This window comes from Dipodomys merriami, unplaced genomic scaffold (assembly GCF_024711535.1).
Source record: "Dipodomys merriami isolate MVZ:Mamm:240054 unplaced genomic scaffold, mDipMer1.0.p SCAF_92, whole genome shotgun sequence".
Classification (NCBI taxonomy): Eukaryota; Metazoa; Chordata; class Mammalia; order Rodentia; family Heteromyidae; genus Dipodomys; species Dipodomys merriami.
The window spans coordinates 877262-889676 of record NW_027206535.1 but is presented as its reverse complement, the minus strand read 5'-3'; the positions used below and the strand labels follow the sequence as shown (position 1 = coordinate 889676).

Below are 12415 nucleotides of genomic sequence, written 5' to 3'. Positions count from 1 at the left end.
GCCACAACGCTACTTTTTGTGTATGTGGTACTGAGAATCAAATCCAGGACTTCATGTATGTGAGGCAAGCACTGTATCACAAAGCAGAATTAGATCTAGACAAAGGAGCTAGGGAAAAAAGGAAAAAGGAGAGGAAGATTACTTGTTAAAGAACAGTTAGATTAGTCAGGGAGCCCTCCAGTGATGCCTGGAGTCCTAGAATCTGTGTTTTTTTCCCCCTTCTTGGCTTCCTTCAAAAATACTCTATTTCTACTTTGCTCCTGTTTCTTCCTCCCACTCCCGCAATTTTTCAAGACTACCAGACATGTTCTTCTTGTCCTCAAAGTCCTCCCCTTCTGAGCCAGAGGAGATGGTTTGGATATCATCACTGTCAACTGCTGCGTTTGAAGTCTGCCCCGCAGTGGGCTTGCGGCTGGTGCCACTTTCCCCCTCACTTTCTGTGCTGCTGGAGAGTGTCAGGACATCCTAGAGACACAAGGATAAGAAAAAAAGAAAAAGTAAATGGGAGTCTGTTTCAAGTCTTTGCAATGTAAGAGCTACTTTGCTCTGTAAGAGCCAAGCTCTAACAAGATTAGAGATGGGATGAAAGTTAAGGTAGAAAGGAAGGCTGAAGAAGCAAGGAAAGATTTAACAGTAATTCCACTAGTTGATATGGCAAGATGGCTCCATGCTTTTTCACTTAACTCTGGATAAAACAGAAGGGTGGGTAAGGCATTGCTCAAAAAGGTCACTTACATCAGGGTTGGCATGGGCAGAGGCCATGAGTCGCCGACTCTGATGCATATTAGTCTTACTAGATGGACGGCGAAGTCCTTCTGGCTTCACATGAGGATTATAACCGTAATTCCGAGAACTTTCAGTAACTCTGATAGGAGGGAAAGAAATCAGGAGCTCAGGTCACTGGCTTGAGAAGAGAGAGCACACTTGGAAGCAAGTCAAATGACAAATACTTACACTGACACCTTGTTTCGATCATCAGGATCCTAGAAAAAAAGGTGAAACGTTAACAAGGTAGCAAATCCAATAATTTGACTTCATTTCAAATGATCTTCAGAGACAACCAACAAAGGTACATTGTCTAAATTGTGGTAGGGGTGGAGAAATCACTTGGCAATTTGACAGCAACAATCATATTGCAACAATACTGTTCTATCACTTATTTCTCCCCGCAGAACTCCTTAACCCTTTCACAATGATGAGACATAATCCTCACAGGAAAAATACTATGACCAGAGTCTAATAAAAGACCCAGAACACTTTCATTACCTGCAATGTATTAACTGTCAATATGATATACTTGAAATCAGTTCATTTTCTTTTTTGGAACTGGATATCCATATGTACAGTCCAGGCTGGCCTCAAACTTCTGGCTTAAATGAGCTTCCTCTTTAAACTCTGCTGCTTTGCTGGGCACTGGTGGTTCAACACCTGTAACCCTAGGTACTCAGGAGGCCCAAGATCTGAAGATTGTGGTTTGAAGCAAAGCCTGCCAGGCAGGAAAGTCTGTGAGTCTCTTGATAGCCAGAAAACTGGAAGTGGCAATATGGCTTCAAGTGATAGAACACTAGCCTTGAGCACAAAAGCTCAGGGACAGTGCTCAGGCCTTGAATTCAAGCCCCATAGTCAACAAAATAAAAACAAAAATTCCCTGGCTTTGAGCTATCTATTTTAGTAAAAGTAATCAATGATGTAGACAAACTGAAACACCTTTTCTGGGTGTGCAAGTACTGGAACTTGGTGCCTCAGAGAGCCTGAGAGCCACTCTGCTGGCACATTTGTAGCCCAGTATTTTTACTGGTTACTTGAAGATGGGATCTTAAAGACTTTTGGGGGGGGGGCTGGCTTTGAACTACAATTCTTTGGGTTTAACCCCAAATAGCTAGGATTACAGGCATAAGCCACCTGCCTATTTTTAAAACACCACTTAAAAAATAATGCTACCAGATGCCTAAAATCCTAGTTACTCAAAAGGCTGAGATCTGAGGATCAAGGTTCAAAGCCAGCCTGGCAGGAAAGTCTGTGAGGCTTTATCTCTAGTTAACCACCCCCAAAAAAGCCAGGAGTGGAGCTGTGGCTCAAGTGGTATAGTGCTGGCTTTGAGCTAGCAAGGTTTAGGCTAGCACCTCCAGACCTTGAGTTCAAACCCCTGGATTGGCCAAACCCTTCCCCAGCACAAGGAAAAAGAACTCCATATAAATCTTTTGGATAAATCTAAATCAGACACTCTCCCTGAGGAAGTGGATTTTAAGGTAATTCTTTGTTGGTGGTACTGGGCTTGAACTGCCAGGCAGATGCTCTATCACCTGAGCTACTCACAGCCCTTTTTGCCTTATTCTACAGTGCTCAGCTAAATTGGTTTTTAAATAAACACCAGGAATACACTGGGTTGAGAGGGCAGATAATCGGTTGTCATACACACATCATGTAAATAATCTAAATGCAGATTTATTACACCAAAGTTAAAAGACATTGTCCTTGTGGCAGTTGGGCAATGTGGTGGGTCACATCTGTAATCTTAGCTACTAAGGAAGTTGAAGAACTAGATGATCAAGGTTTGAAGCCAGCCTGGACAGGAAAGTCCTTGAGACTCTATCTATAAAATAACCAGCAAAAAAGCAACCTGGAGATGTGACTAGAGTGGCAGAACCACTTTGCTTGACTACTAGCCAAGCAAAATGAACCAAAATAACAGAAAAACCCACCCCCAAAAGCCTCTGCTCTCAATTTTCAGAGACTTACCTCTTTTTTGGCCTGCTTGATGTCTCCTTCATCTTTCATGCCCAGTACTGAAGTGGAGATCTTCTCAGCCTCCCCTCGGCCTCCTCCACTCCGACCCTCCCCAACTTCATTAGTCTTAAAGGATGAACGACTATCAGAGTCAGCAAAGCCACCTTCACTGACACTATTGCAGCTCAACCACGAGGCTACCTTATTCTTGGGTGTCTCTTCAGAGGAAGGTGGATTGCAGCCCCCTACAGAGATTGAAGGAGGGATAGGAATATGTGGGGGTCCAAGGTCTGGGGGGCGTGAGTCCTTGGAAGCTGTTTCAGTGGGTCCATTCTCTTTTTGGCCTCGGGTCTGCCTCCGGGTAGCATAGCTACGCCACACTGAGCTGGTGCTGAAGTCCTCATCCTTACAGAAGTTATCATCTGAGCTATCATCATTGGACTCTTCGGGGTCCTCTGTACCACTATTGCCATCTTCCTGGTCCTTCATGTCAACACCACTGCTGTCAGAGGAACAGGGTATATCGCTTTCATATCCTTCTTTGAAGTTCTCTACACTCTCAATATGATCCAGATTTGCAAAGTACTCATCACCCATTTCCAGGCCTTCTTTGTCTGCAAAGTCATCTGTCAGGATTTTGCCTAAGAATGAAGAGAATTTTAAGTCTTTCAGGGTTGTGGGGATCTTCTAGGAAAATAAAGGTTATTTTTATGAGTACCCTGTCCAGTAGCAGAATTGGAATGTCTACATTATAGTCTCCGGCTTCTCTTTTTTTAAATTGTTGGTTATGGAGCCTGAACTCTGGGTCTGAGCGCTGTCCCTCAGCTCTTCAGCTCAAGGCAAACACTCTACCACTTGAGCTACCGCGCTACTTCCAGTTTTCTGGTTGTTTATTGGAGATAAAGTTTCTTGGGTGGTAGAGCGCTAGCCTTGAGCTGAAAAGCTGAGGGACAGTGCCCAGGCCCAGAGTTCAGGCCCCATGACCAGACCCCCCCCCCCAAAAAAAAAAGAGTTTCTTGGCTTTTCCTGCCCAGGCTGGCTTTGAACCATGATTCTCAGATCTCAGCTTCCCGAGTAGCTAGGATTACAGGCATGAGCCACGGTGCTGACTCCAGCTTCTCTTTGATACCACCTTTGTGTCTTTAGGATGAAAGTATGGTAAAGGCTATTAATAGTTTAAAATGTTGCCATTTTGCCTTCCCATTTCTTCATTACTTTATTTACTGAAAGATTTCAACTATGCAAAAAGATCTCTGGGTGAAGTGATATAGGAGAAAATGATACGAGGGAATTTAAATGGTGTCACTCCTGTGAAATACCAATGTTCAAACCCTTTTCATTTTTGTTTTTATAAGCCACTTGTCCCTCTCTGGTCCTCTCAAACAAGAACATAATTCCTTTATAGAAGAAATCTCTATATATTCTTGGACCCACTTAAATAAGTACTGGAGACTGGATCAAATGGTACTGGAGACTGTATCCAGGGAAGGGACATGCCCAAGCCCTGAGTTCAAACCCAAGGACTGACACTAAAAAAAAAAAAAAAAAAAAAAAAAGTTCCCCTGTTCTAGCCTTCTCCATGCTGGAATGTCTTGCTAGAACTTTATTCTGTTCAATTTGTCTCTGGATCAATACCCCACCATGTCAAAGTCCAGGAAGCAATCTTTGTATTTTATCACCAACCTGCATAAATACAGACAAAAGAGCCTCTGGCAATGTCATCCAAGCAGCGGATACCCCAGCCCTTGTTCTGTGTTTTAAATAGCTGTAGTCGAACCTGTAGTCCATGCTGTACCAACCGATTTGTGCACATGTTTGGGTCACATTTGCAGCGTTTGTTACACTCATAAACCCTAGGAAGAGGTTAGAGTAAAATCAATGAAGCAAACACATCATTAGGGCACTAGAAATCTACAAAATGTGTCATGTATAAAGATTACAAATTAAGGCATTACCTAAGTCACTTATGGGATTTTCTAAGATGACTTATTTAATATGGCCCATGGAAACATTTCAAAAGGAGGAAAAGTGATTTATAAAGATACTTAAAGGGATGGGGATGGGAAGTTGGCTCAGTGGTAGAGTGCTTGCCTCGCATGCATGAGGCACCCTGGGTTCGGTTTCTCAGTACCACATAAGCAGAAAAGAGCCAAAAGTGGCACTGTGGCTCAAGTGGTAGAGTGCTAGCCTTGAGCTGAAGATCTGAGGGACAGCACCCAGGCCCAGAGTTCAAACCCCACAACCGGACCCCCCCAAAAAAAGATATTTATACCTGGCTGCTGGTGCCTTATGCCTGTAATCCTAACTTCTCAGGAGGCTGATCTGAGGATCACAGTTAAGATGCCAGCCCAGGCAGAAAACCCCATGAGACTATTACCTCCAATTAACCACCAGAAAACCAGGAGTGGGACCGTGGCTCAAGTGGTAGAGTGCTAGACTTGAGCTGAAGAGCTCAGGGATAGCACCCAGGGCCAGAGTTCAAGCCCCATGCAGTCATGACCAAGAAAAGATATTTATAGTGATATAGTATATAAATGCCAGAATGCCTACTACCTAGAGGAAAGCTAAGCAAGCAATATGAACACAGGTTGCAGAAATACTAGAGTTAAGTATAAAGACTTTGTCAATTTGTAAAAGTATAAAATCTAGCTGGGTGCCGGTGGCTCACACCTGTAATCCTAGCTACTCAGGAGACAGAGATCTGAGGATCATGGTTCAAAGCCAGCCTGGGCAGGAAAGTCCATGAGACTCTTATCTCCAATAAATCACTAGAAAACTGGAAGTGGCGTTGTGGCTGAAGGGGTAGAGCGCTCACCTTGAACTGAAGAGCGCAGAGACAGCGCCCAAGCCTAGAGTTAAAGCCCCACGACCAACCGAAAAAAAAAAAAAAAAAAAGAAAGAAGTCATTATAGATATTGATAGGTAATAAAGGGAAAAGAAAGGCAGGAAGTTAATAGGATTTTTTAAATATAAAGCTGATTTTCATTCAGTCAGTAAACACTGAAGCAGCAAGAGCTGTGCATGTTACTGGGAATACAACAATGAAAACGGTCATAATGGCTACCTTCAACAATCTCTTTTTATTTATTTTTTTTGTGTGCCAATTCTGGGGCTTGAATTCCGGGCCTGGATGCTGTCCCTCAGCTCTTCAGCTTAAAGCTAGCGCTCTACCACTTAAGCCACAGCGCCACTCCTGGCCTTTTCTGTTTATGTGGTACTGAGGAATAGAACCCAGGGCTTCATTCATGCTAGGCAAGCACTCTACCACTGTGCCACATTCCCTGAGGCATTTTACATTGGAAAGCCAACAGTACCATTAGTTGGTGGATGACATTAACCATATCCTCTGGACAAAGGATAAACAACATCATCTACTTATTGCAAATACGCTTTGTGGTTGGACATTGCTAGCTCATGCCTATGAATAATCTTACTAATTGGGGAGGCTTAGAATAGGAGGCTCCTAATTCAAGCCAGTACAGGCAGAAAGGTTCATGAAACCCAAAATGCAGTGGTGCCTGTTATTCTAGTGCTGACAGGAAACCAAACATGGTAGATTGTGTCCAGTTGTATACCTGGGACACAAAGTGAGAGACCCTATCTAAAAATAATCAGCAGAAGCAGGGCTAGAGTCCTTGGCACAGCAGGAAGAACATCTGCTTATCAAGTACAAGATCCTGAGTTCAAACCCGAGTACTACCCCTAAATATATGTGTATGTATACAGATACCCTACACTGTCTGGCATTATGTAAATATCTTATGTTTAACGCACATTATTTTTACTCTATCTTCAAAGGTGCCTTCCAAAAGGTTTTTTTTTCGGTTGTGGGGCTTGAACTCAAGGCTTGGGCACTATTCCTCAGCTCTTCAGCTCAAGGTGAGGGCTCTACTGCTTGAGACGCAGTGCCACTTCCGGTTTTCTAATGCTTTGTTGGGGATAAGAGTCTCACGGACTTTCCTGCCTGGGCTGGCTTTGAACCGTGATCCTCAGATCTCAGCCTCCTGAGCAGCTAGGAGTACAGGTATGAGCCACCAGCTCCCGGCTGCAAAAGCTTCTTTTTTGTGCTTAGCCCCCCTTTTTTTAACTTTCAAGAGGACTACTGGATCCAGGTATTGGTGGCTCATGCATAGAATACTGTCTATTAAGTAGGCTGAGATCTGAGGATCACAGTTTGAAGCCAGCCAGGCAGAAAAGCCCATGAGACTTACTTCCAATTAACCAGCAAAAAGCCAGAAGTAGAGTAGTGGCTCAAGTATAGCACTAGTCTTGAGTAAAAAAAAAAATAAAGTAAAAGTATGAGGTCCTTAGTTCAAATCCCAGTAACAACAATAAAACAACAAAAAACAACTATTGGGGCTGTGTATATAGCTTAGTAGTATGGGGCTGGGAAGGTGGCTCAGTGGTAGAGCGCTTGCCTTGCATGCATGAGGCCGTGGGTTTGATTCCTCAGCACCACATAAGCAAAAAGAAAAAAGCCGGTAGTGGCGCTGTGGCTCAAGTGGTAGAGCGCTAGCCTTGAGCTGAAGAGCTGAGGGACAGTGCCCAGGCCCAGAGTTCAGGCCCCACGACCGGACCCAAAAAAATAATAAAATATATAGCTTAGTAGTAGACCTGTGCTTAAGCACACATGAGACCCTGGTTCAATCCACAACAGAAACAAAACAAATGAAACAAAAAAAGTATTACTGAGTGTGATATAACACAGGAAATCATTCACATTAGAACCATATAACTCAATTTCCACAAACTGCAAAATAAGCATCAGATCAGGAAACAACTTTGTTTCCATTGGGAACAGAATGCTATTTGTGTTTTTATCTTTTGTTGAGAACCAACAAAACAGGATTAGCTTGGAATGTACAGGGCCAGAATTAGAACTCAGGTCCAACACTACCACATAAAACCTTTATAGAATGGCCACACTGAGTCATTTATTTCACAAAATCTGTCTAAGTGGCTATTATATACCAGCCATTGTATTAAGTTAGCTGCTACTGATGCAGTGGTATATAAGACAGATAGGGAGACAGACTTAAGAGCCCCAGTTCTCATATAGCTTACATTCTTTTCGTTTGCTTGTGCTGGTTCTGGGGCTTCAACTTAGGGCTTGGACACTGTCTTCAGCTTTTCTGCTCAAGGTTAGTGCTCTATGACTAAATCCACAGATCAACTTCCACCTTTTTAGTGACTAATTGGAGGTAAGTCTCATAGACTTCCCGCCTGGGTTGGCTTTGAACTGCTTACATTTCAATGAAAAAAACAAAACCAAGTCAATGAATAAGACTGTTATAAAGATTATAAAGAATACAAACATGGTGCTCAACAGGAGAATTAAGAGTAAAAACGGTCTACTCTTAGACTGACATGGACAGTTTCTGTTTGTTTCAATTTCCTAGAATCCATTCCAATGAACATTTTTTTTTATTTTTTTATTTTCCGGTCGTGGGGCCTGAACTCTGGGCCTGGGCGCTGTCCCTCAGCTCTTCAGCTCAAGGCTAGCACTCTACCACTTGAGCCACAGCGCCACTTCCGGCTTTTTTTTTTCTGCTTGTGTGGTGCTGAGGAATCGAACCCAGGGCATTAAGCATGCAAGGCGAGCGCTCTACCACTGAGCCAACTTCCCAGCCCTCCAATGAACATTTGATATGATCAAAGGCACAGAGGCATTGTGCCTTTGCGTTCCTCTCCTTAAACTATTCTCCTTTGGTCTCACCGTGTGCCTACCTGTCCTTTTTTTTTTTGTCGGTTGAGGGGCCTGAACTCTGGGCCTGGGCACTGTCCCTCAGCTCTTCACCTCAAGGCTAGCACTCTACCACTTTCGGCCTTTTCTGCTTATGTGGTGCTGAGGAATCAAACCCAGGGCCTCATGCATGCAAGGCAAGCACTCTACCACTGAGCCACCTTCCCAGCCCCCCTCACCTCCCTGCTTTTTTTGGTCAGTGGGGCTTGATCTCAGTACTTGGGTAATGTTTCTAAACTTTTCTACTCTATCATTTTGAACCACAGCTCTCCTTAAGGTTTTTCTGGTGGCTAACTGGAGTTTCACAACCTTTCCTGCCTGGCCTGGCTTCATATTGCAATCCCCAGATTTCAGCCTCCAAAGTAGGTAGGATTACAGGCGTGAGCCACTAGTTCCTAGCTTTGGACAGTCTTGTTTATTTTTCCGGTCCTGGGACTGCTTGGGTGCAGTCCCTAAGTTGCTTTTTGCTCAAGACTAGCGCTCTACCACTTGAACCACATTGCTACTTCTAACTTTTTCTGAATAGTTTATTGGAGTTAAGAGTCTCACAAACCTTCCTACCTCAGCTGGCTTTGAACCAAGACCCTCATATTTCAGGCTCCTGAGTAGCTAGGATCATAGGTGTGAACCACCAGTGCCTGGCTTTGGACAGTCTTTTTAAGGAGGGAAGACTGAAGCTGCATGCTCAATGTAAAAGAAGATACCACACAAAGAACAATGTAGGATGCCAAAAAAGTACAGTGTGTACAAACGCCACAGAGGCACTCTGGAAAACATGGTGTGAAGTAAACTGAAGACGTAAACTTTAGGGGGATGGGGAAGGTAGTTGTGGAGATGGAAGGGAAGGAATGGTAGGGGAAAAATCTAAGGAGGCAACAATGCTCAATAGGAAATGTACTCATTCCCTTGCTCATGTAACTGTAACCCTTCTGTACAGCATTTTTACACAAAAAAATGTACAAAAAAAAGTGAACTTAAGCATAACTGGAAGAACTTTGGAGGAAGAGATAAGGAGCCAGATAGCCCTTAACCCAAATGAGTTAAGGGCTAGAATAAACTTCCAGTGCAATGGGAAGCTAATAGGATTAGCAGGGAAATAATAAGCATTATTTGTGGTTACTCAAAAATACTTTTGCGGGGCTGGGAAGTTGGCTCAGTGGTAGAGCGCTTGCCTTGCATGCCTGAGGCCCTGGGTTCGATTCCTCAGCACCACATAAAAAAAAAGAAAAAAGCCGGAAGTGGCACTGTGGCTCAAGTGGTAGGGCACTAGCCTTGAGCTGAAGAGCTGAGGGACAGTGCTCAAGTCCAGAGTTCAGGCCCCACAACCAGACCAAAAAAAACAAAACAAAACAAAATCAAAAATACTTTTGCCAGGCATGGCTGCACATACCTGTAAAATCCTAACACGAGGCAAAGGGAGGAGGATGGATATCAAGCTCAAATGCTAGTGTGGAATACAGAGTGAATTCTAGGCCAATCTGAGCTATACCTGTGAGATCCTATCTCAAAAAATCAATTTTTTTATAGGACTGGAGATGGAGGTCAGTGGTAGAATACTACCTAGCATGTGCAAGGCTCTGGGTTAAACCTCTTCTCCCTGACCCCTCTACCTCCTCAATATATATAAAACATTTTAACTTTTTTTTTGTCAGTCATGGGGCTTGAACTCTGGGCCTGGGTGCTGTCCCTAAGCTCTTCAGCTCAAGGTGAACTCTCTACCACTTGAGCCACAAGCACCACTTCTGGTTTCCTGGTGGTAAATTGGAAATAAGTTTCATGGTGCCAGGTGCTGATGGCTCACGCCTGTAATCCTAGCTACTCACAGGAGGCTGAGATCTGAGGATCATGCTCAAAGCCTGCTTGGGCAAGAAAAGTCCCTGAGACTCTCATCTCCAATTAACCACCAGAAAACCAGAAGAGGTGCTGTGATTCAAATGGGAGAGTGCTAGCTGAAAAGCTGAAAAGCTGAGGGACAGTGCCCAGGACCAGTGTTCAAGCCCCATGACAAAAAAAAAAAAAAAAAAAAAGTCTCAGACTTTCCTGCTTGGGCTAGCTTTGATCTCAGCCTCCTGAGTAGTTAGGATTACAGGCATGAGCAACCAGCACCCAGCTTCAACTTTTTTTTTCCTTTTCGGTACTGGGGATTGAACACAGGATGTTGCACTTGTGAGGCAAGTACTTTGCCAATGAGCTACATCCTGCTATGTAAAACACTTGTTTTTTTTTTTTGTTTTTTGAGGTGGGGGGTCAGTCATGGGGCTTAACTCTGGGCCTAGGTGTTGTCCCTCAGCTCTTCAGCTCAAGACTAGCGGTCTACCACTTGAGCCACAGTGCCACTTCCAGTTTTCTTATAGTTTATTGGAGATAAAAGTCTCCCGGAAGCCGGGTGCCAGTGGCTCATGCCTGTAATCCTAGCTACTCAAGAGGCTGAGATCTGAGGATCGCAGTTCAAAGCCGGCCGGGACAAGAGCCCTGAGACTCTTATCTCCAATAAAACCACTAGAAAACCAGAAGTGGCGCTATGGCTCAAGCAGTAGAGCACTCGCCATGAGTTGAAGAGTGCAGGGACAGCGTTCAGCCCATGACCAAAAAAAAAAAAAAAAAAAAGTCTTCCAGATTTTCCTGCCCAGGCTGGCTTTGAACCGCCATCCTCAGATCTCAGCTTCCTGATTAGCTAGGATTATAGGTATGAGGCACTGGTGTCCAGCTTCTATAAAAACATTTTAAAGATTCAAACAACAAAAAAGACTCAAACAAGGTATAATAAACTAGATGCTGGTGGCTTATAGTTGTAATCCTAGCTACTCAAGGAATCTGATACCTGAAGATCACACACAGTTCAAAGGCAGAAAATTCCATGAGACTCTTTTTTTTTGGGGGGGGGGGGCTGGTCGTGGGGCCTGAACTCTGGGCCTGGGCGCTGTCCCTCAGTTCTTCAGTTCAAGGCTAGCACTCTACCACTTGAGCCACAGTGCCACTTCCGGCTTTTTTTTCTGCTTATGTGGTGCTGAGGAATCGAACCCAGGGCCTCATGCATGCAAGGCAAGCACTTTATCACTGAGCCACCTTCCCAGCCCCCATGAAGACTCTTAACTCCAACTAACCACCAAAAAGCAGGAAGAAGAGTTGTGGCTCAAGTGGTAGAGGGCTAACCTTGACCAAAAGAGCTCAGAACTGGCCTTACCTCCGCTCCCCCCGCCCAAAGATATTAATATACACTCATACAGCTACCAACCAACCAGTATTATTAAATCAGAAAGTGTTATGAGGTCCAGAACTTTACTTACAATTAAAATGTAAATGTAATACAATAATACAATTAAATAACTATCTTTTTTTTTTTTTTTGGGTCCGGTCATGGGGCCTGAACTCTGGGTTCTTCAGCTCAAGGCTAGTGCTCTACTACTTGAGCCACAGCGCCACTTCTGGCTTTTTCTGCTTATGTGGTGCTGAGGAATCGAACCCAGGGCCTCAGGCATGCAAGGCAAGCACTCTATCTACCACTGAGACACCTTCCCAGCCCCTCTTATCTTTTTTTTTATGATCATGCCTTTTGCTATTATTTTTGGTGGTAAAGAGATTTCAAACTCAGGGTCTTGCAATCCCTTTCACTTGAGACACGTTCCTTGCCCTTTTTGCTGCTTTAATTTTTCAGACAGGGTTTTGAGTTTTTGCCAGAGGCAAAAAGAAAGGTTTCAGACTTTCTATCTTATCTCCATTTTCTGAATAGCTTGGATGATAGACCTGTACCACAAGGCCCAGTCTAAGAAATCTTGTTTTTGGCTGGTCCTGGGGCTTGAACTTGGTCTGGGATCTGTCCCTGAGTTTTTGTACTCAAGACTATCTCTCTACTGCTTCAGACCCAGCTCTCCTTCGGTTTTGTGAATAGGAGTCTGACTTTCCTTCTAGGACTGGCTTTGACCATGGTCCTCAGATCTCAGCCTT

The 12415-nt window shown here is 44.0% G+C and overlaps 1 protein-coding gene across 3 annotated transcripts in view; it reads right to left on the bottom strand.

The window, feature by feature from the left end:
- The window catches only part of LOC138821523 (histone-lysine N-methyltransferase SETDB1), a 36783-nt gene that overhangs the window by 1518 nt on the left and 22850 nt on the right, over positions 1-12415 (bottom strand). For all 3 annotated transcript variants that reach the window (XM_070013827.1, XM_070013828.1, XM_070013829.1), the window contains exons 16-20: positions 4411-4580; positions 2740-3368; positions 955-983; positions 736-865; positions 300-465 (exon numbers count right to left, since the gene is read on the bottom strand). In XM_070013827.1, the coding sequence (XP_069869928.1) occupies positions 300-465; positions 736-865; positions 955-983; positions 2740-3368; positions 4411-4580 (1124 nt within the window). The remainder of the gene's footprint in view (positions 1-299; positions 466-735; positions 866-954; positions 984-2739; positions 3369-4410; positions 4581-12415) is intronic.